Below are 27491 nucleotides of genomic sequence, written 5' to 3'. Positions count from 1 at the left end.
AGGTATATGAGAAAGAGCTTTTGGCGGTTATCCATGCTCTTACTCAGTGGCAACATTACCTACTCGGAGCCGATTTTACGGTATTCACAGATCACCAGAGTTTACGATACTTCTTGTCACAAAAGCAGCTATTGGAAAAGCAGATGCGGTGGGCGAACATCTTGTCACAGTTTCACTTCCAGATTGTCCATGTGCAGGGACAGAAGAACTTGGTGGCGGATGCTTTGTCCCGGAAGCCGTTGGTTCTGGCTATTTCCGCGATACACCATAGAAGCTTCGAGGATATGGTCGATCAGTATGCCACAGATCCAGATTTTGCAGATGTATTCGGTCGAATACAGAATGGAGAGGTAGTAGCGGGATATTCCATTCGGGATGGCTACTTGATGAAGAAAATGATGTTGTGGGTTACACAGCCGTTGAGGGAAAAGGTTTTAACTGAATGCCACTGTCCACGGCATTGTTACCACCTTGAAAGGTGTGGAGAGATACTTCTTTTGGCCGAGACTCAGAAGGACGTGGACGATTTTGTATGCAGTTGCTTGGTATGCCAAAAGGTCAAGTTTGACAGGCATAAAGCACAAGGATTGTTACAACCTTTACCCATACCTACCCGCCCCTGGGAAAGTTTGCAATGGATTTCATTTTTGATCTCCCGAAGACACAGAGTGGGCATGATGGTATCTGGACTATTATTGACAGATTTAGCAAGCAAGCTCATTTCATTTCAGTGAAAAAAACAATCGAGCCGGATCACTTAGCGACACTGTTTATTGCCCAGATATTCATATTACACGGCATGCCTGAGACAATTGTCTCTGATAGACATCCCCGATTCACAAGTTTGTTTTGGAAGGCAATTTGGGAGAACATGGCACGCGGTTGCAGTTCTCGTCATCTTTCTACCCGCAGACAGATGGGCAATCGGAGATTGCAAATTCAATCGTACTTGATTTATAGAAGTCTTATATCTCGGATCTGAAGACTCAATGGAAAAGTATTTGCCCTTGGTGGAATTTGCCTACAATAACACGATTCACTCTTCAACGATGAAGGCGCCATTTGAGATTATTGAAGGTGCTACAAAGGTTCCACCCTTCCTATGCACGAAAGATAAGATTTTTGAAGCCGACCAGTACACGAGGCTGGACACAGCTTTTGCCAAGGTCCGGGAGGCTTTAAAGAAATCTCAGGAAAGACAAAAAAAGGCAACACATCGACATCGTCGTGATTTGAAATTAAAGGAGAACGATTGGATGCTCTTACGTTTTGAGAAGTCACGCCTAAGAAAGAAAAAGGGAAAGGAGCGGCTTTTTCCAAAGCTTAGCATGAGATACTATGGACCTTTCCAGATCTCCGAAAAGATAAATGATGTCTCCTTTAAGCTGAAGCTCAAAGTTACACGGAACGGGAACGGGGAACGGGAATGGGACCTCCGAAACGTTTCCGGAACGGGGGACCCTCGGAAAAGCAGAACGGGAACGGGGGCCGGAACGGTAAGCTTAAAATATGCTCAAATTAGGTTGGATTTAACCTATACGTTAGTAGAGAGGGCCCATTCCGTCCGTTCCCTATTACACTGTGTGGCCATCTACCATGCATGCATTGCCAATGTGTCAACATGCCATACATGAACTGCATGTATGTCTGAAAATGGCTGTAACTTCTTCATACTCCTCTTCTTGATGGTTATTGGTGTACTTGGAGTTCTCCATAGCTACTGAAAATGGCCATAAATCTGGATCAGATTGCCACACAAAAGAACAATCAGCTGGGCTTGGTACCACTGTAACCGGCTGGGGGCTATTGCCCAAGTGGTGGAAGAGAGCACACATAAGTTTCAGCATAAGGGACAGAGTGAAAGAGAGTTTTCAGCTCAAAGACAAGTGATAGAGATTGGAGCTCACAACTCCTAGCATTACACAGTAGAGAAAGAGAGAATTCAGCCCATAAACAGTGTAGAAGAGATGGAGATGATGAGGTAGAAGATGAGAGAGAGAGAGAGAGAGAGAGAGAGAGGGGTCAGATTTTTTAAATTTGAAACAAGCGTTCTGCCCGGCCGTTCCGGGTCCGTTCCGGCCGGCCGTTCCAGTTACACTCTGAGCCGGAACACCGTTCCGCTCCCATTCCCGTTCTGAGGCAAAATGCCTGTCTAGAACGCGTTCCGGAAATGGGAGGAGCCAGTTCCGGCCGTTCCCTGTTACTATGTTGAAGCTGCCCGATACTTGGAGAATTCACAATGCTTTTCATGTGAGTCTCTTGAAGCCTTTTAAAGGCGATGTGCCTGATGATGAGGAGCCAGATGAGCAACCCGAAGTGGAGGAAAACGAGGAGATACTCGTTCCAGAACAGATATTGACACATAAGATAGAAAGATAAAAGGTAAAGTGATAAGGCGGTTCTTGGTTAAATTCAAGAACTATCCCGCATTGGATGCGAAGTGGATGGAGGAGGAGGACCTGGCAGATACTCCTCAGATTCTGAACCTTTACCTTAGAGCATTCGGTTTAGCATAGTCTACTCCGATAGAACCCCGACTTCAACATGGGCGAATCTAGCGCAGTGGGTATGCACAAGAGGGGAGTCACTCCGCTCCTTTGTCAACAGATTGCCCCGCTTTTTGATACTAAAGTCACTGATGTCTCTCTTGAGTTTCAGGGATACTGTGAGCTGATACTATTCTGTTGTAATGACTTTAAGAACTGGAATTCCCGATAATATGATATTGATTTGTACTTGACTTGTTTGAGTGCAGGAACTGATAGACGAAATGACTGCAGCATTTCAGTCTGATAAATCTCTATAGACATGATTGCAATAAGGATTAGTCAATCGGGCATCTGAGAGGTCCCGACTCGATCTAGATGCGATTACTAAATACGTTGCCGATTAATCATGGTCTGAGATTGGAATGATTGTTGAATGTGATTTGTCATGTGATGTCCTGTGATGTCAAGTGACGTCCTATGATGTCCTGTGACGTGACTGATGTGCTAGATGTGTTTTCCTAGTGCGTCGGTACTAACAGTCAGTGTCTGCTAAAACAATTTATGGCCTCTGTCTGTTTTGCAAGCATAATCGAGGGCGATTACAATGCTTTCAAGAGGGGGGTATGTCACAAATGGGTGACGTGGCAGCAAATACACACACACACCGGCTGCAGTAGCCCGGAAATTCCGCAAGATGCTGACGTGGCAGTACCGTACGGACTCCCGTAAATCGCAGCAGCATGCTGATGTGGCTGAGCGTACGGAATCCTGCTTTTTGCGCTGATTGGCGAAAGGAAAAGCAGCTGAAATTTCTACACAAGCTTTTGAATTAAGCTTGGGATAAGTTGCTTTATTTTAAGAACTTTTAAAAGGCAGCCTTTGGGGCTCTGCTTTTGGGTATCCCTTGTAATCAATAAATAAGTGGGTTGGGCTCTCACAACTCAGAGCACCCTCCCGCTCCCTTGTACTTTGAACTCAGATTAATACAAAAAGAAATACTGAAAGGGGGCGCCAGTCTTTAAGGCCAATATCTCTAGGCACAGAACTCCGCCAGGCCGTGTTGAATCAATTGTGAACTGTGAACTGTTTTGAAGTGAATCTCTGTTGTGTTGCAGTTGAATCTTGACTTGGAGTGTCCAAGTTTGTTGCAGCCTCGCCCCTACTCGTCAACAAGGATTGCCACATCCAACATGGTCTCCCCCTATGGCCATCCAAATTACATGCCTCCTTTGCTAACCACCCCACCTATGCAAGGTATGCAAGGTACTTTTCCATCCCAAAGTTTTTATCATGCTAGCACTCCAATAGCCCCTCAGAGCTTCTACACGTCAGCATCCACTTCCATGTAGTAGGAGCAAAGACCACCCCATCCCCCCCGTTTCGCCCATCCAATTGGCCCATTTTGTGCTACAAATGCGGGGCATATGGGCACTACCAACGCAAACGTCCTCTGCCAAAAGGGTCTCCTCCTTGCCGACATTGCCCAAATGCCAAGGATCACTATAGCAAGGACTATCCAAAGCAGCACGCCTCAACAACTTCGAGCCCCAGTCAGAGCCAACTAGAATTCACATTTCCAAAAATTAATCTGATTGCAGTTAGCACCATCCCTGTAACAGTGAAAGTGTGTCATGCTCTCTATAGTGGGTGCTCCTCAGTGCAACATGAAACCTCAATGCAGTATGTGTGAAACCTTACTCAAACAGAAAGAAAACATCACACAGCAATTTAACAACAACTCAAAGCACAACAGCGGACTCAGAACTCACTGGAACTCGACAACTCATAGAACCATACAGACTCTGGCTAGTAGACTCGGCTCCAAACCCAAGACTCACAGATACAATGGGGGTGTCGAGGCTTCAATGTGCAGGGAGGGTGCAAGTGTGTGGTATTGGACTCAAGACTCAAGACGCTAGACCATAGAAAGTGGATGATGATGATGTTAATTAGAACCAACTACAAATATATAACAATCATAAAGAGCCACCAGCGGCTAGCAAAATATCCCAACCCAGCTAAGTCTATCTCGAAACCGTGGTGGTGGTGATCTTGCCACAGTGTCGACTAGACCACCATCCGTATTCCTGCCACGTGTCACTGACAAGGGTCCAATGTGAACTCCAACCCAACTGTAACTAACTGCCTGTCATGTGCTAGTGACATTGTAGCCCTGCTACAATCCCTCAGTCGCCGCCTTCTTCCCATGGGGTTGCCCCTTGAGACGAATTGCAGCTAGTAGAGAAGCTTGTTGGTGTTCTCATTCGGGCACAAAGGGCAAACCTTGGCCTCAGTCTTCCAATAGGTCCAACTCTTCCCTCCTCAATGAATACACCTCTCCCAGCTGACAAGCCATTTACAAGTGCCAAGGGCAGATCTACTTCTCTACTCTTATATATCAATGGGGCCTTCTTGAAAGTAGTAGTTGACCTACAGCAGATCAAGGAACCAGACAAGGCACTTACCTAGAGAGAGAAACCTATAGTAGAAACGATCCTAAAGAATACCTTTCAAGAAGTGTCACTGCTAGATGCAAGTTTTTGAAGTGACACCCTTGCAGTTATTCAGTCGCTTTACGCCGAAGCAGGCCCTAGTGGCCCTTCTAGTGCAGCCATTAGAGTCCTATATGATCTCCTACCCCGCTGCTCCCCTCACTAATTATAGAAGCCTTCGTCTCACTGTGTTCATCTTGGGGTGGCAATTCTCAAGTGTGATAGTGGATGGTGGATCTGGCATCAACCGGATGCTTGAGTTCACTATTTTGGTATTAGGTCTGAAGCCTACCCTACCCACCCCCTACAAGGTTACTCTAGCTGACCAGAGGATAGTCTATCCATTGGTCATAGTGGACAAGGTGTCTCCACGTACAAGGCAGGTTGAGGGCGGCTTCCCTTTGCTCATCGACAGACCATGGCTATGGCACACTACGACGCTACATCATTGGATAAATGACGCGATGTGGATTCATAATCCTGGATCCCCAATGAAACCCGTTCACCTTGGAGGAGGGATGGATCCAGTGGTGCATCATAGTTCCTTGTCCATGGAGTCCAACCTCGAATTGGAATAGCCCACTCTACCTAACGGATCAGAGGACTTGCTTGACTGGTTGGAGGCTACCAAGTCTATGCCTTGTTATGTGGTCTCTATTCAATCTCTACCTGAGGATACCCCATCTTCCAACGATCTTACAGTAGCTGGCCCTAGTGTGCCGCATAGCCCAGAAGCAAGCATCAAGGTCATCGAGGTCGATGACTCAAATGCTCCTAAGTGGAAGAATTTAGGCTTGGTGAGCCTTTAGAGGATCATGTAAGAGGGAAGAAATCTCCTCTACAATAGTTCACCCAACACTCAACCTCCTCTAAGTCTGATTCTCCAACCACAGCTAAGGTCACCTCTATGTCTGATGAACTACCCTTCGACGAGCTTCCCCAAGGATGGCTACAAGAAGCATATACGATTCCAAAATTGATCAAACATCGGCTCATAATGTCTCGATGCTCCATCAGCATCTTCATCTACATTCGACCTCACTAGTACCCCATCTTGACCCAGTCAAGGAAGTCAACCTCGGTGACCCTGACAACCTACAGCCCATTCTTTTAGCCGCTTGGCTATGCGATCACCCTACGCTACTCGTTCGAGGATGTTTTGCCTCATCTTACCAAGATTTGGAAGGCCTAGTCGATGGGGCTAAGCCGGTCAGAGGCCAAGCTTACAAGGTCGACCCCAAGCATGCAGAATCTGTCAAACTAGAGCTAAAGAAGATGCAAGAAGTAGGTATCATCGTGCCTTGAAGCATTGCGAGAGGCTATCACCAATGGTCATAGCTCCCAAGATGCAATCCAATAAAATCTGCATTTGCATCGACTACCGCGCGCTCAACAAGGTAACAATCCCTAATGGTTTTCCAACCCCTTTCACAGAAAGAGTCCTAGAACATATGGCTGGGCACATACTCTAAAGTTTCATGGATGGTTTCAATGGCTACAATCAATTAGGAATTCATCTTGATGACCAGATCAAGACCGCTTTTGTGACTCCCTCGGGTATTTTCATCTACAAGACAATGTCATTTGGGCTGAAAAATGCCCACCCCTGTGGAGAATTTAGAGGAGCACCTGCTTCAGCTCTCCGTAGTTTTTCTCAAGTGTCTAGAGACGCGCCTTAAGCTCAATCCTAACAAATGCCACTTTTTGGTCACTCAAGGTACGCTTTTGGGTCATGCAGTGTCTGCTACAGGTTTAGCCCCGTAGACAATTTCCTCCTCTTTCACACTTAGATGCTTAATAAAGAGCTTTATGCAACATCTAGCAAGACGCTGACAAGCCTTTTCATCGTCAAGCTTGGCCTCTCACCCCCTTGTACCTATCCTCTTGCCTCTCGCCCTTGTCCTCACACCTTCCCTCGCCCCCACCATTCTCGCCCTCACCCTTACCAATTGACCTTTGACATTGGCCCTTAAACTTTCGCCTCTCGCCCTTGCCCAATTGACCCTCGCCATTGGCCCTTTGCCTTTAGTCTCTGGCCTTGCCCAGCCACCCTTGCCGTTGGCCTTTAGCCCTTCATCTCTCGCCTTGCCCAACCGACCCTCGTCGTTGGCCCTTAGCCCCTCCCTCGCCCTCGCCCAAGCTGCTTGCCATTCAGCCCTTGTCTCTCGCCCAAGGTGCTCGCCATTGGTCCCTCCCTCACCTCTTGCCCAATTGCTCGGCCCTCGCCTCTTACCCCCCATCCCTTTGCCAGTGGGTGTTCGCCCTTCGCCTGGAGTAATCCTACATGGCCATTTTTTGATATTCTGTATAGCTAGCTTTGTTTCAAAAACAACCCCACTTATCACGTATTACAATTCAGCACGATAATTCTTCACACTTCAGAACACCCTTACTAAGCATTCCGAGCTTGTTGTGCAGCTTCAATGGGAGGCCCCACTAGCTCCACCACAGGCACCACCCCACCTCCCATCCTCAGCGCCCTGGCTTTGTTGATCTCCTCTCGCCACACACAGGTCAAAGTACAAGAAGACACAAACAGAGGAGGATTGCCAAGCAGACTTCACCAGAGTCTTTATAAGTTTAGCATATGCATCTGGTTGTGGGTTCAATATAGAGGAGGGTTGCCAGGCAGACCTCGCCAGAGTCTTTATAAGTTTAGCACATATGTCTGGTTGTGGGTTCAATATACGTAAGACGATGTTAGGAGTTTTCTAGAAGAAGTGATTGCGCATATATACATACACATGCATGGTGCATCGAATAAAGGATTGCCGATTTTCCAGAGCCAGGCGGTTGCATGGGGCCCACATGTGTACAGGTAGGACAGCATGTACATAGTACATCGATTTTCATTATCATCAGTACCAGTGTGTTTTTTCTATAATAATGAGGAGTTGGTAGTGCGTAAAACTTCTCGAGGAAGCTGTACGCGGGCCGACGACATGAGGTAAGCAGGTGCATCAGATGGCATCTAGTGGCGTCAGGAGGTCGAATGGGGTCAATACTTGCACGTGGGTAAGCGAGGACACAACGTGGGTGTTTTCTTGTGATGATTATACCGAAAGGTCATCATCAGGACTATATTTGGGGGCCACTTCACGTGGTTGCGGGATGCATTATTGGAAAAAGTTGAGTGCCAGGTGTGCGGATGGATGTAGAAGGGTGACAAAAATGCACTGCGTGGCCAGTTTTTCGCATGTTCGCGGTCCGTTTGAGGTCAACTAAAAGGCCAAAGGTGCCCAAGGGATAAAGTGAAGTGTGGACACTGAAAGACCTGAGAGAAGACCAGAAAAAACGTGGAGAGAAGAGGAGGAACAGCCGCAACTCAGTTTTTGCTGTTTTTGGAGCCTGTTTTGACCATAAACTGCTCATCCAAGGTCGGATTGGAGCACTCTTGATATTGTAGACTCGGGTTTTGGCCTCTGGACGCAATGGTGCTGTCCATTTTGCCAAATTCCTCACTTTTTCCTATTGTTTTGGCTGTGTAAGTTTCTCCTGTGGTCTGTTCAAATTTGTGATTGTATCTGGCATATTTCATCCATATTGTGTGAGCTATTTGCCCTATTGGTGTTGGCCCAAGCTCAATTGTATTTAAACATCAAAAATATTCCTCTTTTAAGCTGAGTTTTGTGTGTGTGTGTGTCTCTGTGTTGAGTGGGCAAATGGATAGTCTCTCTCCTCTCACTCCATTGGTGTGTTCCTTGTCTCGGCCAGGTGTGTTGTGTAAGCCGAGTGATGCCCCATAGTGTGTGTGTGTGTGTGTGTATCACCAAGAGTGTGTATCATTCCAAGAGTGTGTGTCGGGTGATCATAGAGGCGTTGTGTGTGTTTCCATCCCGCTCACATTCTTTTGGTGGCCCCACGGAGGAGTACCTTCAGCTCTGGGAGTACAGATTGCAGATTACAGGTTACAGGTTACAGGTACAGGTGATTCACACAGGTACAAGTAGCTGGAGTAGAGTGGTACACTGGCAAGTGGAAGTCACTTGCAATTGTCGTGAGTATGCATCATTTGGCGCATGTTTGAGCACATTTGTCTGGTATTGTACGTTACTTGTGGATACTACTATTGTACGCCTTTGTGAAGCCATACTTGGTTTTATTTGGCGGTCCCAACCATTTTAGAGACTTGGTCTGGAAGATAGTCATTTCTGAGACTTGACTATACGAGATTTGCATAAGCTTTCGTGAGAGCGTCGATAGCATTGTGAGCGGGATGGAAACACACAGAACGCCTCTATAACGATCCGACACACACTCTTGGAAAGATACACACACACACTATGAGGCACCACTCGGCTTACACAACACACCTGGCCGAGACAGGGAACACACCTATGGAGTGAGAGCAGAGAGACTATCCACTTGCCCGCTCCACACAGAGACACACACACACACACACCCAAAAAACTCACTCCAAAAGAGGAGAATTTCTGATGTTTAGATACAAATGAGCTTGGGCCAACACCAATGGGGCAAACAACTCACACAATATGGGTAAAAGATACCAGATACAATCACAAATTGGAGCTAAAGCTTCGCTCATAGGAGAAACTTACACAGCCAAAACAGCAGAAAAAGAGTAAGGAATTTGGCAAAATGGACAGCGCCATCGCGTCCGGAACGGCCCAAAACCCTAGTCTACAATGTCAAAGTGCTCAAATCTGACCTCGGATGAGCAGTTTATGGCCAGACAGGCCGCAAGAGGGGTGGGTGCGTTGATGGCATAGCGTCTGGGCTAGCAGTGCCAGAGAGGGGAAGGGCTAAGATGGGTTGAAGCATAGTAGGACCTGCAGTAACCGGGTTCACAAGGAAAGCACTATATGCAAGGGGTCAGCTTCTTGTGGATTTAACCACAACAAGAGCTTTAGCATCAAGTGTGGCGCCAGGCTCCGAAAACCCCAAAAACACACCTGTGGCTCTTCCTCCTCTCTTCTCCATGTTTTTTCTGGTCTTCTCTCTGTTTTTTCAGTTCCCACAGTTAGCTTTATTACTTGGGCACCCTTGGCCTTTTAGTTGACCTCAAACGGGCCCCGAACAGGCCAAAAACTGACCTCGCAGTGCATAGTTGTCACTTTTTTGCATCATCCGCACACCGGGCACTCATTTCTTTTCAATAATGCATCCCGCCACCACGTGAAGCTAAAATATGGTCCTCATGATGACCTTTCTGCATAATTATCACAAAGAAACACCCATGTCGTGTCTGTACTTATCCACGTGCAAGTATTGACCCCATTCGACGTCTTGACGCCACTAGATGCCATATGACGCACTTGCTTACCTCATGTCGTCGGCCCGCGGATAGCTTCCTCGAAAAGTTTTGCGCGCTACCAACTCCTCCTTATTGTAGAAAAAACACACTGGTATTGGTAATAGTGAAAATCGATGCACTATGTACACCCTGTCCTACCTGTACACATGTGGGCCCCACGTAACCACCTGGCTCTGGAAAATGGGCAATTCTTTATTTGATGCACCATGCATGTGTATGTACATATGCGCAATTCCTTGCTCCAAAAAACTCCTGACATAATTTACCCACTCCCTAGCCTGCTAGAGCATTCATGGTCAGCAGCAGCACTAGTAGATGCTCATTCCACCTGGATCAAAAGGCCAAAGGCATATCGCCTGATTCGCAAGAAGCATCTTAACACCACACCTACATTTGTCAACAATCAACCAAAATGCACCATAGGCATATCCAACTAACACATCCGCCCTGTCTGGAGTTCCAAAAGCATAAATATTGCATGCCACATTCAACCCAACCGATAGAGACAACTCAAGTGACTCATCACCTGGCATCTTGGCTTCACCAGCCATAGCAACAACCTGCAAATCATGCACCTAAGTAGCTAAAAGCATTGTGTGAAGGTAAAGTTGTTGATATCCAAAGCACAAAAGTATCCCCGCGGCACACATATCCCTAGCATAGGCATCCATATATCTGAGATTGGACTCATATATGCCAAACCCCTTCTCATCATCATAAGCATACTCATCATCACACACAACTTTATCCACATCATAATCATGGCTATCACCACTATCCATAGCTTCTAGCATGGGTTCATCAGTCTCCAAGAATACAGATCCCTGCTCTAAAGCACAATCATGCTCACAAATCGGTTCAATCACTGCACATACATCAAAATATGGCTTCAAAACAGGCTCCACATCCAACAAATCCACAAAATGGCTCTCAACCTTGCCCTCTTCCCTAATTTCCAAGGAACTAGTATCCAAAGATACGTGCTCATCATCAATAACCTCAACCTCACACTCACACCCAGAATCACGAGGTACACAAGTAGCCAATGCATCCTCTTCAAGACTTTTCAATCCTGTATCCAAAGCATTACTCACCTCTTTAGGCTCTTCCATAAACCTGTCAACCTGCAAGACCTCTTTACGCTTCACAATAGACCTTGGGAAGAAACGAGAAACATCATAGGATAGGCTACTTTTCACCTGCTTAGGCTTAACTTTATCTTCCATGTCAAATCCATTTTGCACATGCATACCTGTACTGATACCATGTTCCTCAAGACGCTTAAACTTCCATTCCTTGTGCTTTGCAATGCATACCGCATCTTCAAAAAACTCGGGCGTCTTCAACTCAACCTCGAACCGCAACCAAGGTGACAAACCATCAACAAAAGAACTTTTCTTCAATGAACAAGGGGGGGTCTCATCCTTAAGAGCAACACACCAACGAGTCCATAAATCTGTAAAAACTTGTATATAGGCATCAACACCTTGACAAGAACCTTGCTTAAGAGCATTGAGCTCATTCCATATTGCATTTGTATCTTCAAAAACCTGAAAACGCTCTAAAAAAGCTTCTATAACTTGTCAAGACTCAAACCATAAGAAGAAGCCACTGCTTCTTTACCTTCCAAATCCATAAACCAAACACGGGCCTCATCTTTCAAAAGGAATCCAAATAGCTTCAAAATCTTCTCCTCATCACACATATTGTTGCTTATGCATGCCACCTCGACTTGCTCCAGAAAGTCTTTCGCATCTTCACCACTTCTTCCATGAAATTCCGGATAAGAGAAAGCCATGGCTACCCAAGTTACGATGCTTTGAGAACCCCTTCGAACACACGTGCAAGAACCCAAAACTTTTCACTATCCAATCCCCACAAACTTCAATGGAGCTCAGCTTTAGATAAGGACAAACACATGCACATCAAATGAGTTTTCATAGTTGACATCGGAATTACAACAGGCAAAGGCTTCTTGGCCCGAACATAAAGACTATGCCCTGCTCGAAAAAAATCTTCCTGGACACATGAACATTTATCTGGATTCTTTGAGTTAAATGAAAAGGAGTGAATTGAGGTCCATTTTGATCATCCATCAAAGCCAACCATGAAGCTCCCAAGAAAGCACACCTGTCTTATCCTCTGATTTTGCCAAAACTTCATCAGCATAACAGCATAAATGGCTCAAAAGACCAAAAAACTAGCCATCATATCTTGGAAAAATTTTGGCAGAGTTTCCCCAGAAGTAGTGCAGTAGGAACCCAAAATATAGACTATATATGTATGCATAAACTGCCAACAATAGAACCCGAGCATCAAACAGGAATCACTAATACATAGCCTATGGCGAGGTCACGAAAAGGGTGCTCCAGCTACCTGTATCACCAAAAGGATCTCCACATTTGAGAATCCCCCAACTCAATAAAACCTCACGCTATCGACCCTCACACGAAGGCTAATGCAAATCGCGTATAGTCAAGTCTCAGAAATGACTATCTTCCAGACCAAGTCTCAGAAATGGCTGGGACTGCCAAATAAAACCAAATATGGCTCCACAGAGACGTACAATGGCAGTTTCCATGAGTAACGTACGATCCAGCAGACAATGCACTCAAACAGGCGCCAAATGATGCATACCCACAACAACTGTAAGTGACACCACTGCTAGTATATCACTGTACTCCAGCTACCTGTACCTGTGTGAATCACTTGTACCTGTAGCTGTCCATGTAACCTGTAACCTGCAACTTGTAAGCCCGAATCTCGAAGCTTGAAGCTCGAAGCAGAAGGTACTCGAAGAAGATCCTCCGTGGGGGCGCCAAAAGAATGTGAGCGGGATGGAAACACACAGAACGCCTCTATAACGACCCGACACACACTCTTGGAAAGATACACACACACACTATGAGGCACCACTTGGCTTACACAACACACCTGGCCGAGACAGGGAACACACCTATGGAGTGAGAGCAGAGAGACTATCCACTTGCCCACTCCACACAGAGACACAGACACACACACACACACACCCAAAAAACTCAGTCCAAAAGAGGAGAATTTCTGATGTTCAGATACAAATGAGCTTGGGCCAACACCAATGGGGCAAACAACTCACACAATATGGGTAAAAGATACCAGATACAATCACAAATTGGAGCTAAAGCTTCACTCATAGGAGAAACTTACACATCCAAAACAGCAGAAAAAGAGTAAGGAATTTGGCAAAATGGACAGCGCCATCGCGTCCAGAATGGCCCAAAACCCCAGTCTACAATGTCAAAGTGCTCAAATCCGACCTCGGATGAGCAGTTTATGGCCAAAACAGGCTCCGAAAACCCCAAAAACACACCTGCGGCTGTTCCTCCTCTCTTCTCCATGTTTTTTCTGGTCTTCTCTCTGTTTTTTCAGTTCCCACAGTTAGCTTTATTACTTGGGCACCTTTGGCCTTTTAGTTGACCTCAAACGGACCTCGAACAGGCCAAAAACTGACCTCGCAGTGCATAGTTGTCACCTTTTTGCATCATTCGCACACCTGGCACTCATTTCTTTTCAATAATGCATCCCGCCACCACGTGAAGCTAAAATATGGTCCTCATGATGACCTTTCTGCATAATTATCACAAAGAAACACCCATGTCGTGTCTGTACTTATCCACATGCAAGTATTGACCCCATTCGACGTCCTGACGCCACTAGATGCCATATGACGCACCTGCTTATCTCATGTCGTCGGCCCGCGGATAGCTTCCTCGAGAAGTTTTACGCGCTACCAACTCCTCCTTATTGTAGAAAAAACACACTGGTACCGGTAATAGTGAAAATCGATGCACTATGTACACCTTGTCCTACCTGTATACATGTGGGCCCCACGTAACCACCTGGCTCTGGAAAATGGGCAATTCTTTATTTGATGCACCATGCATGTGTATGTACATATGCGCAATTCCTTGCTCCAAAAAACTCCTGACAGCGTGAGGTTTTATTGAGCTGGGGGATTCTCAAATGTGAGATTCTTTCGCTGATACAGGTGGCTGGAGCACCCTTTTCGTGACCTCGCCATAGGCTATGTACTAGAGATTCCTACTTGATGCTCGGGTTCTATTGTTGGCAGGTTATGCATACATATACATTCTATATTTTGGGTTCTTACTGCTCTACTTCTGGGGAAACTCTGCCAAAATTTTTCAAAGTTGTGATGGCTGGTTTTTTGGTCTTTTGAGCAATTTATGTTGTTATGTTGTTGAAATTCTGGCAAAATCAGAGGATAAGTCAGATGTGCCTTTTTGGGAGTTGCATTGTTTGCTTTAATGGATGATCAAAACGGACCTCAATTCACTCCTTTTCATTTAACACAAAGAATCCAAATAAATGTTCATGTGTCCAAGAAGATTTTTTTCAAGCAGCGCATAGTCTTTATGTTCGGGCCAAGAAGATTAAGAGAGATACTGAAATGCCCTTTGCCTGTTGTAATTCCGATGATTAACTATGAAAACATATTTGATGTGCATGTGTTTGTCCTTATCTAAAGTTGAGCTCCATTGAAGTTTCTGGGGATAGGGTGAGTAAAAAGTTTGGGTTCTTGCACGTGTGTTAGAAGGGGTTCTCAAAGCATTGAAACTTGGGTAGCCATGGCTTTCTCTTATCCGGAGTTTCAAGGAAGAAGTGATGAAGATGTGGAAGATTCTTTGGAAAAGATTGAGGTTGCCTGTATTAGCAATTAGATTCACGATCCTGCACAGATGTTACATCTTCTCCAAATCTGTTTGAAGAGTGATGCACTACATTTGAAGAGGATCTGCGAGCGGTGGATCCACCTGTGAGATTAAGTTGGGACAATCTAAGGCATGGATTGGAAGTGGAGTTTGTGAAGACATAAGATCCTGACAAAGTGTAGCAAGAAGTACAGGGTTTAGTGCAAAGGGAAGGTGAGCCACTAGATGCATACATACGTAAGTTTTCATTGGCGTGGGAGCAGATGTGCAAGGCCTTAGCACCACAGGTATCCCCACCTGCCATGATGAAGAAGGACAGGTTCTTGGCTGGTCTTTCGAAGAATATACGTTGGAGAGTGGAGCTAAAGAAGCCTAGCACATATGAAGATGCACTAGAGGTAGCAAGGAACAAAGAGTGGAAGCTGAGAAGAATGAGTCAGCTAGGAGTAGAGTCTTTGCCCGGGAGGTCTGAGTTTCAACCTATGGATTCTTTGCAAGGTCACATGCCAGGGGTTCATCATGAACCAGTGGTTTCTGTTACTCCTCAAGTTATACCAGCAATGGTCACTATAGCAGTGTAAGATGATGGGCTAAGGCAAGACATGAGGCAAGTGGTAGATTTAATAAAGAATCTCAACCTAAACATGCTAGGTAATGTGGGAAATAATCGAGGTCGGGGGAGGTTTGCAAATCAGCCAAGAGGTGAAGAAAAACCTAGGAATGGTGTTGGACAAAGCAATGGTAGGTTTTGGAGGCAGACGCCCACATGTTATAATTGCGGAAAGTTGGGCCACATCAGCCCGCAATGTGATAAGCCACCAAGGATGGGGGGAGACATGTATCCATTGCCAAGATATGTGCTAACTAGGTCTAATGATTATGGCATTGAAATTAAAGGAGAAGAAGGAACCAGTGGATTAACCCAAGAGGAAAAGGGAAAGACAAAAGTGATAAGTGTGGTCACCTTGGAGAAGGCAGCAAAGCTGGAGGATACATTGGTGATGCCTATTGGGAAGAAGACCACATAGGATAAGAAAGGAAGAAGTGCCCCAGGTCCTAGCAAGAAGAAGAGAAAGAGCCATGAAGGCGAGGATGTCAAAGCCAAGAGGAAAAGAAGGGCTCGTCGCAAGTTTCATGTTTCAGATTTTCCACTAGAAGATGGGCAATTAAGCTATGACTTGAAGAAGGATCTGACAAGCAGGAAAGCAGATGTTACCTTTGGGCAGCTTATAGAGATGGTGCCTAAGCTAAAGCGACAGTGGAAGAGAATGGTTAATCCAATGGAGAAAGAACCAGAGAGAGGTTCAGTGAAGGTATTGGCAATGAATGAGCTACCAGACATTTGCCCAATAGTAGATGTGTGGCACAAAAGAAAAAATCTAGGACAAGGTTATGTTGATGGCAGTGCCCAAATATGTGACATAACACACTAATGCGTTGAGAAGATGGATCTTACAGTGGACTTGGGTGTCAGGCTTTCGGATTGGATTGGCAAACCATCAAAAAGTAAAATGTTTGGGCGTTGTAAAGAGCTTAGAAGTGGAGGCGTATGATGCAAAGGCGGTGGTTGATTTTCATGTGATGCCAGCGGGATTGGGAGCATATCCTATTATACTGGGCAGACCATGGTTACGTGCAATGGGAGCTGTTCAAGATTAGAGACGTGGTAGATTAGCCTCTATGGAAAGACAGGTGCCAAGAAGCTATATAATATGGACAAAAGAAAAGTATTGGAAGAGCTTTATGAAGATGAAGATGAGTCTAGTGATGATGACTATTCCATAGTGACTGATGAGGACAGTGATAGTACTACCAGCAATGATGAGGATGTTGATGTTGCATTTCTTTTGATGGACAAAGAAATCCATGAGTCTGGTTTAGTTGCATTTGCAAATGAGATTGAAGATGAAAGTGAAGGGCCTTATGAAGTGATTGAAGGGCAGATGCAAACCAAGGTTGAATTGTCAAAGAAGCAAGAATTGATGACACAAATGATCAATGGAGACCTCTCAGTTATGGAGAAGGAGATATATTTGCACATGCTTGCTAGTTTCCCTGATTTGTTTATTACTTCATATGAAGAGATTAGAGGGTTCAAGGGAGAAGAGATGCATATAGAACTGAAGGAAGGTGCTAAGCCAGTGCGGCAAAGGCTAAGAAGGATGGGTCAAGAGCAGATGGAAGCCTTGCGGGAAGAGGTAGACAAGTTATTGAAGGCAGGGTTCATAGTCCCAGTGGAAACCACAGAATGGGTGAGTCCAGTAGTAGTCAGCCCAAAGAAGGATGGAAAGTGGACGATTTGTGTAGATTTCAAACCCTTAAATACAGCCACTAAGAAGAACCCATATCCTTTTTCATTCATCGATCAGATCTTGGATTCAGTCGCTTATTATGAGAGGTACAGTGTGTAATGGTTTTTTAGGCTATTTTCAATTGAAGATTGCTCTTAAAGACCGAGCAAAGACAAATTTCATTACGCCATGGGATTGTTATTGCTACATGGTATTGCCATTTGGATTGTCAAATGGACCATCTTTCTATCAAGAGAGAGCAAATTGGGTATTGGAACCATTCATTGGTAGTTGTGTTAAAGCTTTTATGGACGACTTATGTGTCTACAGCAGTAGGGCTGAACACCATGAGAAGTTGCATATGGTATTGGCTCGATATGATGAATGTGGAGGACAACTAAATCTAAAGAAATGTCATTTAGCACAAACAAGGGTGAAGTTATTGGGCCACATGGTGTCAGAAAATGGCATTGAGGCTGATCCAGACAAAATTAAGTCTCTTATTCTTCTTCCATCATCTAAGAGTACAAAGCAATTGGAAACCTTTATACACAAAGTGAAGTACATGGCTCGGTTTATTCCATTGTCTTCACAGCTCCTTTATCCATTACAACAAGTGGCAAAGCATGATCCATTACAATGGGATGACAAGTGTGAAGAAGTGTTTCAAGAGGTGAAAGAGGTGTTGGGGGGTTGTCAGCCATGAAGGCTCCTGATTGGGAGCAAGTGTTTTACGTAAATCCATCAGTAGGGGATGATGCCATTGGAGCCATGCTATTGCAAAAGGAGAAGGGCAGCCATTATATGAGGCCAGTGTATTGTGCAAGCCGAGTGAAGTTGGTAGCAGAGAGAAAATTCTTGAAGGTAGAGCTAGTGATGGTTAGTGTAATATTTGCTTGTCGACGATTTCGTCATTACTTGCTACCACGACCTTTTGTTTTCTTAACAAGTTACGCCTTTTTGCCACAGTTAATTAATGGCACTAACATGTCAAATGTGGTCAAGAAATGGGTAATTAAGCTGCAAGAGTTTGAGTTCTCTTTTTTAGTGGAAGACAGTACAAGAGCTACCCTAGTTGATTTATTGGAAGAGGTGGTGAGAAGGGTAGTTGAAGAAGTGCCACGGATCAGCAATGCACGTGTGTTGTTCTTTGATGGCTCATACAGAAAGAGCCATGATACGGCTTCAGGAGGTATAGCACTTTACGATCCAGAGGGAAAGCTAGTATGCAAGAGAGGGTTCAAATTGGATGTCATAGTAACAATGAGGCTGAATATGCTACTTTGGAAGCCGAATTACACATTTGTTTGAAGCATGGGATTAGAAGATTGAGCATAAAAGGTGATGCCTTGTTAGTTGTGAAGCAAGTGTTGGGTGTGTGGAAGAGCGAGAACACCTCATTGAAGGAAATGTGTTTCAGAATTAAAGGCCTGTTAAAAAAGTTTGAAGCATCGAGCATCAGACACATTGAACGTGCTCTAAATGGAGAGGCACATGAAGCAGCTCAAAGCATGATTGGGGAGCTATTTGTGTTAGCAATTTACCTCTTTATCATGGCCGGGAAAGTTTGGCTCAAGAAAAGGAGTTTTTGCTAACCGAAATCATTCTGAAGGACATTCACAAGTCTAAGAAGTATAGTTTTGTGCGTAGAGCATCCAGGTACAAATTGATTGATGATGTCTTGTACATAAAAGGAGCTGATCTCGTGTTGAGACGTGTACCTTGGCGGGAGGAGCTTTATAGAGTGTTGGAAGAGAATCATGAAGGCACATGTGGCGGACATTTTGCTCTAAAGATCACCTTGCATAAGATCTTGCAAGAGGGGTATGTATGGCCTAGTTTGCACAAGGATGTTCAACATTGGTGTAGGTCTTGCAATAGGTATCAAGCATTTGGGAAGAGAGTGTTGAAGCCAGAGCTACGAAAAACCATTATGGCATTTCATGTGTTTGAAAAGTGGGGGATTGATGCAATAGGCCCGTTACCTATCACAAGCAGGGGCAAAAGCTATATTTTGACTGCAATGGACTATCTCTCTAGATGGGCAGAGGCTATAGCAATAAAACAAATCACTACAAAGGATGTGGCAAAATTTGTGTACGATGAAATATGTTGCACGTTTGGGGTGCCACTAGAGCTACTTTCGGACAAGGGGCCAGGATTTAGAGCTAAGCTATTAGACTTTTTATGCGCGAAGATGAAGATTAGGCACCAACATACCACTCTTTATTATCCACAATGTAATGGCTTACATGAAAGATTCAATGGTGAGTTGGTACAAATTCTTTCGAAAGTGACAAAGCACCAAGGAAAGAATTGGGATTTGGAATTGCCTAGTGCATTATGGGCTTACCGTACTCCGATGAAGACAGGTACAGGGTTTACTCCATTTCATTTGGTATATGGAAAGGAAGCACTATTGCCTGTGGAAGTAGAGTTGCCTACAGTCAAGATGCTAGAGAAGTTGCTTGGGCCGCTTAGTGATGCATTCAAAGAGAGGCTCTTAAAATTACATGAGGTTCAGCTACATAGAATGAGCGAATTGGAACATTATGGGCAGATGCAAGATAAGGCTTTAGAAAAGATAAATGAAAAGGTCAAAAGTAAGGGTATCAAGAAACATGACTTGGTTTTGCGCTACAACAGTAAGTTGGACAAGACATCCCAAAAGAAGTTTCAAATTAAGTGGGAAGGCCCTTTCAAGGTAGTCGAGTGTTTTCCGAATGGTACATATCAGTTGGCTAACCTGGATGGGATTCTACATAAGTCAAGGGTAAATGGATTGCGTCTTAAATTGTATCATGCTAGATTAATGATAGTGGAGCAAGTCGAGATGTCTGCAGAACAAGTAATGTATGTGAGGGATGAGGAGACTTGTGACACGGCGAGTCTCATATCTCTTTTTGCTGCTGCTGATCATGAATGATCTAGCAGACTAGGGGATAGGCAAATTATGTTAGGAGTTTTCTGGAAGAAGTGATTGCGCATATGTACATACACATGCATGGTGCATCGAATAAAGGATTGCCCATTTTCTAGAGCCAGGTGGTTGCGTGGGACCCACATGTGTACAGGTAAGACAGCATGTACATAGTACATCGATTTTCATTATCACCAGTACCAGTGCGTTTTTTCTATAATAATGGGAGTTGGTAGTGCCTAAAACTTCTCGAGGAAGCTATCCGCGGGCCGACGACAGGAGTCAAGCAGGTGCATCAGATGGCATCTAGTAGCGTCAAGAGGTTGAATGGGGTCAATACTTGCATGTAGGTAAGCGAGGACACAACGTGGGTGTTTTCTTGTGATGATTATGCAGAAAGATCATCATGAGGACTATATTTAGGGGCCACTTCACGTGGTTGCGGGATGCATTATTGAAAAAAGTTGAATGCCACATGTGCGGATGGATGGAGAAGGGTGAAAAAAATGCACTGCGTGGCCAGTTTTTGGCATGTTCGGGGTCCGATTGAGGTCAACTAAAAGGCCAAAGGTACCCAAGGGATAAAGTGAAGTGTGGACACCGAAAAACCTGAGAGAAGGCCAGAAAAAACATGGAGAGAGGAGAAGGAACAGCCGCAACTCAGTTTTTGCTGTTTTTGGAGCCTGTTTTCACCATAAACTGCTCATCCGAGGTCAGATTGGAGCACTCTTGATATTGTAGACTCGGTTTTTGGCCGCTCCGGACGCAATGGTGCTATCCATTTTGCCAAATTTCTCACTTTTTCTTGTTGTTTTGGCTGTGTAAGTTTCTCCTGTGAGCGAAGCTTCTCTTCAAATTTGTGATTGTATCTGACATATTTCATCCATATTGTGTGAGCTATTTGCCCTATTGGTGTTGGCCCAAGCTCAATTGTATCTAAACATCAGAAATCTTCCTCTTTTGAGCTGAGTTTTTTGTGTGTGTGTCTCTGTGTTGAGTGGACAAATGGATAGTCTCTCTCCTCTCACTCCATTGGTGTGTTCCCTGTCTCGGCCAGGTGGGTTGTGTAAGCCGAGTGGTGCCCCATAGTGTGTGTGTGTGTGTGTGTGTGTATCATTCCAAGAGTGTGTGTCGGGTGATCATAGAGGCGTTGCATGTGTTTCCATCCCGCTCACAACGACATGGAATTTGTACACAGCTGCTATTGTTTCATTGAGGGGACATTAGTATACTGTGACAATTGAGTGCACTTTGTTGATATTTTGGTGCAGTGGAATTAGCCTCCCGACACAGTTTTGTCATTGCACTCAGTGAAATCATAAACATGGTCCTCACTAGAAACAAGGAGCAACAGCTCCCCTCTGAGCAGGAACCATCAGACTCTTATTCAGATGGCAACAATGATAGCAGGTCCAACTACGAGCCTGAGTTCCAAGCAGTCGTCAAATGAAGAATATTCGGAAGCGGATTCGCCCCGATCGACAGCATAAACATGGACCTGTGTTAGAAAGGGGAGCTCTTATATACATGACACTCATCATAAGATCGCAAAGCCATCATAATTTGACCATCATCGATAAAAGGTACATCATTATCATTTCACATCAAAGATCTTTCAGCTAAATCTGAGTGTCGTCCCAAGATATCTGGAAATTTAAGGAAGTCTTGCTTTTACAAAAACAATCTGCTTTCCTTGCATATTTATCTCTTGGAGTATGATTTTTAGGGCTGAAAACGTAGTGCCAATGCTCCCTTGCCGGGCCATGAGCCTTTTTTGAAGAATGCATAGGGAAGCGCAAAGACAAAAAGCTAAGAGCACACCAGCGCAAACCAAAGTGATGAAAGAAACACAAGAAAACAAAGAGAGACAGTGGATGGACGCTTGCAACCAAGAGCCTCTGTGCATAGGATAATCTATCAGATGCACTTACCGTGCAGCCCATCTTATACCAGTTTAATACCTCACAGACACTCAGCAAAAGTCTTAGCATCATTTTCCAGCCACATGGGTTCACACCCATATAAAATCCTGCTCAAAACAGTATTATAAGATACTGAAGTGTTGGCCTACAGCACCTTTAACCATCATGTGAATGACACCCAATTTCAAACAATTCAGTACAAGTCTACAAACAGAAGCTTTTTGTAAAGCAAGCGCAAACGAATCACTTATCTATAAGTAAAAAGCTACTAAGTAATTCTGGAAAGTGTCCATTCAGATAGTAAAGTAGCCAAAGGATGTTAATAACTATATTGCATCACACTAGTGACACACATCTGTAGAAACATTTGCTCCTCACTAAAGCTGAATACACCGAGACCAGACAACAGAATCTACATAAAGGACGTGCCTTGCCTTTCCACACACACACACACCAAGTCTTACTGAAACATTTTTAAGCTTTTTTTTTGGAGTAAGGATGCCTAATGAATAAAATAAGAATGAGAGAATTGTGTAGTTTAGAAATCAAGCATCCAGAAATAAGGGGGACAAATAAAAAGCAAGAAGAAGAGCATCCTAGACCTCTCTAATAGTGCAATAAGAAAGAGTTGAGACTTTAGCATTTTGGCAGTATCCCTGAAGGATAATAAAAGTAACCTGTAAAGCGTTTTTTACTTGTTCTGGATCAGGAAGAAACCTGAATGATATACCCTCGGCATGAAGTTTGTACACCTGTATATTACATGCATAGAAACACACAACATGACACCTCTGCATGAGGTGAATGAACTTGACAATGGAGGGAAACAGGTACTAAAATATAACCTTGTTGAGAGAGACAGCGACAACCTTTGCTCCCTTACCAGTAACTGGTTCCCTTGCCTGTACCTACACAGCTTTAACAGAAAGAATTCATTCTTGGGTCCTCATGCTCAAGAACTATTTATATGACTCACATATGAATAAATTGCATAATCATGTTATGGGAAAATACCTCTCAATTATGGGTTCAGACCTGCAAGCATTCTATCTTGGAATATTAATCACCTTAAATTTACAGCTTTTATGGACATGTATTGAGAGGGCCCCGCCTCATGCCTAAGTAAGCCATAGATCAAATGATAAAACAATTTCACATAGGTTTGTATGACCACTATCTTACCCAGAAGCTTGGCCCCTATCATTATGCTGGCAACAACTTCTACCACATTTTTCAAAATTTTGGGCTACTCTACTACAGCTTTGGTTCACTTTTTTCTTGATGAAATAAATAGAATGTTTACAAGAAGTGAGGAAGTGAAGAAAAGTGCACAACTAATCCTCTTCTTGGCCCGTTCATGCCTGCGAACAAGGCCAGCTGTAAAGTGGATGATTTCCACCATGGATCCCCCTATAAAGTGCACCCATTCATAGCACAGAAAAGAAAACTACAATAGCGCCTGTTGTATCAAGAATTTGATATCCTTGCCTGGTACAAATCAGTAACAGTACACATCAGCTATTACACCATCAAGCTCTGATCAATTCTGGCTTTTCGAATCCAGTGCAGCCTCACAGCAACTCTACAGTCGCCTTTGTCTTCCATAATTGTGGCTGGTAATTAACTAAGGGAGTAATCAGGGTATTGGAGGTTGGCACTACAGATACGTCCCTTCTCCCCTACACTTCATGCATTGGACGTTGGCAAAGTGTTATGTCTCCAAGCACTAGGACAAAATCCACCCACAATTCTTGAACACAATGAAACCATATCATACAGTGTAGTTACCATCTTTTGAGACATAAAATGTCATATAGCGTACATAAAATGTTTCTCCAAAATAGTCATGATAAAAAAGACCAGAAAGACACTACATAAATATAGTGCTTCTAAAGCCTTTAGAAGAAAGTGGCCACTAAGATAGGTCAAATACAATCTTACTTCTTGGGACATATTGTGTCTCTCGAGGGTGTTTGTATGGATCCAGCCAAGTTAGAGGCATTTGTAGTTGGCTATCTTCAAAGAACGTGCATGAGGTTAGGAGCATGGCGTGAGGAGGTTCTAAGGCCAGGAGTTGTATCAGAAAGTTTGCAGATATTTGCATCACTGTTGCATGCCTTACTACGAAGAATGAAGTTCCATTGGAGACCTACTCAAATTACAGCATTTGAGTGCCTAAAGGAGAAGTTAACCACAGGACCTGTTTTGATTCTTCTACATCTTCAAAAGCCTTTTGACGTGCATCATGATATAGAAGTCCTTGTGCCCTAGATACCCCTTACAATGCAACCGCAGTTTGCCAATGACAGGTGTTATGGCGACATCACACCCTGTCACAAAGTGATGACGTGGCGGACAGCAGAAACCCTAATTTCCGGAAATCACGGAGGCTGAAAAAAAAAATTATTTTTTTATTTTTTTTTAAAAAAACTTTTTTGGAAAATGATGAGCGACGCAAATTTCGCTTTTTCTCTACTTAAATGAGAAAGAGAGAGAGAATGCTTTTGCTTTCATGTTTTGACTCTCTGTGAGAGAGAGAGCAATTGCTTTTGATTTGAAGCTTTTGGGGCTCTGCTTTTGGGCATCCCTTGTAACCTTTAAATTAGTGGTGAGGGCCTCACTTCTCAGAGCATCTGGACGCAGAGTCTGAGAGTGAAACCCTAACCGCTCTCTTGTACTTTGATGATTGATTAATACAAAAAGAAATACCGAAAGGGGCGCCAGTCTTTGGGGCCAATATCTCTAGGCACGGAACTCCGCCGGGCCAGTGCAAATCTATTGTGATCTGTGAATTGTTTTGAAGTGGTTATTTGGTGCTGTCGCGGTTGATTCTTGACTTGGAGTCTCCAAGTCTGTTACACACCCACACCCGGGTACCGCTAAAAACCGCATCTATCTGTGGTCCCATTTCTTCAAGCGTTATTCCGAGTCGCGCCGCAGATTCCAATGAAATGAAGTTGGCCTTGGCTCTGCCATCAAAGAATATCAGAACCTCCTAATCTCGTACTTTTCCCCCTTGCTCTGCAGAGCTCGGTACTCTCATCATTCTGATCCAAGGTCGCCCCCACAAAATTTGGAACCAGTCCTGCCTTTGTCTTTCCTTTCTTTGCTTGCTCCTCTGCTGGTTTGGAACTCTCTCACTTGTCTTCAGCTATCTCCTTTGATTCTTTCTTAGGACACTTTGTCAAAATGTGCCCCTATTCCCCACAGCCATAGCACTTTCCCTCTTTGAAGGACTCTGCACACTGCTCCACTGTCAATTTAGGGCATGTGGGTTTCTTCTTCTGCTTCTTGCCTTCTTCTTATCTTCAAAAGACTCTTTCCCCGAAGTCAAGGAGCCTGAATGCATTGAGAAACTGTCATTTGAGTGTTCCAAGAGCTTCTAAATGCTCTTGGACTTTTGCTTCAAGTAGTATCACCGGATCTCTTTACGTGATCCGCAACAAAACTGCTACTCCAAAAAAGGGACCCTCCGGAAAGAAGCAATTGGCAAAAAGGCATCCCAAAATTGTTGACAATATATAACCAAGGTATTGTCTTTCCGCACCCTCACATGGTTCCAAACCGTAATCATGCCTTGTTCATATTGCTTGGTCAACCATGCTAAAGTGAATAGTTTCTTAAACTTTACCCATGTTTCTTAACAGAAGCAAGGTCAACCACCATGTCTAAGCATTACCTTTAAGAAAAGAAACCACCTTTCGTACCTTGGAGGCTTCAGAGAATTACCCCAAAGAAAGCGGTGTCGAACTGCTGTATATGTAAGCAAGAGCTTGATGGGAATCCTTGAAGCCCGAAAAAGTGTCAAATCGTATTGCTTGACCCCCATCCATGAACTCTTTGGTCTCCTTTTTCTTCTTTTCAAGGTTTCATACTAAGTGGCTCTTGTGAAGTGGTTCTGCTTCTTATCATAAAAGGTACCAAAAGTGTGGCAATCACTGTCAAAAGAGGACAAGGTGTCCTCCTCTGAACTGCTAGATTGCTTTTTGTGCTTTCTAGACTTCTTCTTGGATTTGCTTTTCTTAGCCTTTCTCTACTTCTTCCCCTCTTGTCATCTTCGTTGGAACTAGCAGAAGAGGAACTATCGGAAATATCTGAAGATGAACTAGGATTATCCTCGATGTCAGACATTGGTGACGTGGCACAACTCCAAAGGGGGTTAGGATATTAAAGCCAGCATGGGACAACCAACCGAAGACAAATAATCCCTAAAAACTGTTGACATGGTAGTTGTACAAAGACCCGAAGTCTGCGCCGCAAATCACGAGAGCGTACAGATGCTGATGTGGCAAGCTGTACGGACAGCCGCAAGAGAAGTTGAGTGTCTGCTTTTGCTGTAGAGAGCTTTTTGGAGCAGTAGCTTTTCACTGCGTATGCTTTTAGGCCAAGGGTCTTTAAATATGTAATCGAGCGGCTCGCTCTGGCATGCCAGGTTTGTGGTACCTTTGTGAAGCAATATAAAAGAGATACCAAAAGGGGTGTCAAGGTTTTGAGGCCATTGCCCTCTGAGTAGAACTCCGCCTTTCCATGTCTATCGCATGAATTCTCTCTCTCTCTCTCTCTCTCTCTCTCTCTCTCTCTCTCTCTCTCTCTCTCTCTCTCTCTCTCTCTCTCTCTCTCTCTCTCTCTCTCTCTCTCTCTCTCTCTCTCTCTCTCTCTCTCTCTCTCTTTGCATATATGAGTAACTAGTCTAAAAGACCGGGATGATGTGGAAGAGGAAGTCAAAGAACTTCTCTTCATGATGGGTGGTGAGGCTACTCACACAAAGGCATGGAGAGTGGGGAAGAAGAGAGAAGGAAAGGGGGAGACTTCAAAGGAAAAAAGCATTAATCATGCATTTCCCCTCCATAGAAGCCAAGAAGGATTTCTTGAAGGGGCGTCCCACCCTAAAGACAACAGGGATATTTATTGGGAATGACCTCACACTCTCACACCTTGCCCATATGAAAGAAGTAATGCCTAAAATAAGGACAGCTCGAGAGAAAGGGAAAGTGGCCTTCTACAAGGATGGACGAGTGGTTATTATGCAGAGGCGCTCCGCATGACGGCACGAGACCTATGGGACCACACTCAAAGTTGCCACCTAGAATTGTAATGGATCTTTACGCCTTGATGTAGGTGCCTTTGAGGATAGTTTCACTAGGAGTGACAACATCTTCTACTCTGAGACACATCAGGCACCTGGGCAGTCCATGCCACATGTGAGCGGATACAAATGGGAGACTACTTGCAGGCAGGAGACTTGATCGGAGCTTAGAGGACGAGGCTCGAGAGGAGTGGCAGTTTTATTTAGGGAGGAGCTGCAACCATTGATACATATAGCCCGCAAGGATGAGCATGCTAGGTACATGTGGGTGAGACTGAGGGCAGAGGCAGGTAGATACCTCTAC

At 44.4% G+C, this 27491-nt stretch overlaps 1 protein-coding gene across 3 annotated transcripts in view; it reads right to left on the bottom strand.

Annotated features, from left to right (window-relative positions):
- LOC147429713 (protein TIC 22, chloroplastic-like) overlaps positions 1–27491 on the bottom strand; it is a 99477-nt gene that overhangs the window by 25646 nt on the left and 46340 nt on the right. For all 3 annotated transcript variants that reach the window (XR_015185898.1, XM_086495960.1, XM_086495959.1), the window contains exons 2-3: positions 22947–23009; positions 22779–22853 (exon numbers count right to left, since the gene is read on the bottom strand). Coding sequence is in view for 2 of the 3 variants with exons in the window: in XM_086495960.1 (XP_086352086.1) it covers positions 22779–22853; positions 22947–23009 (138 nt within the window). In the remaining variant the exon portion in view is untranslated. The remainder of the gene's footprint in view (positions 1–22778; positions 22854–22946; positions 23010–27491) is intronic.

This window comes from Adiantum capillus-veneris, chromosome 22 (assembly GCF_014529385.1).
Source record: "Adiantum capillus-veneris isolate H3 chromosome 22, ASM1452938v2, whole genome shotgun sequence".
In the NCBI taxonomy this organism is placed as follows: domain Eukaryota; kingdom Viridiplantae; phylum Streptophyta; class Polypodiopsida; order Polypodiales; family Pteridaceae; genus Adiantum; species Adiantum capillus-veneris.
Note: the sequence above shows the minus strand (reverse complement) of the source record. Positions and strands in the feature narration are given on the sequence as shown.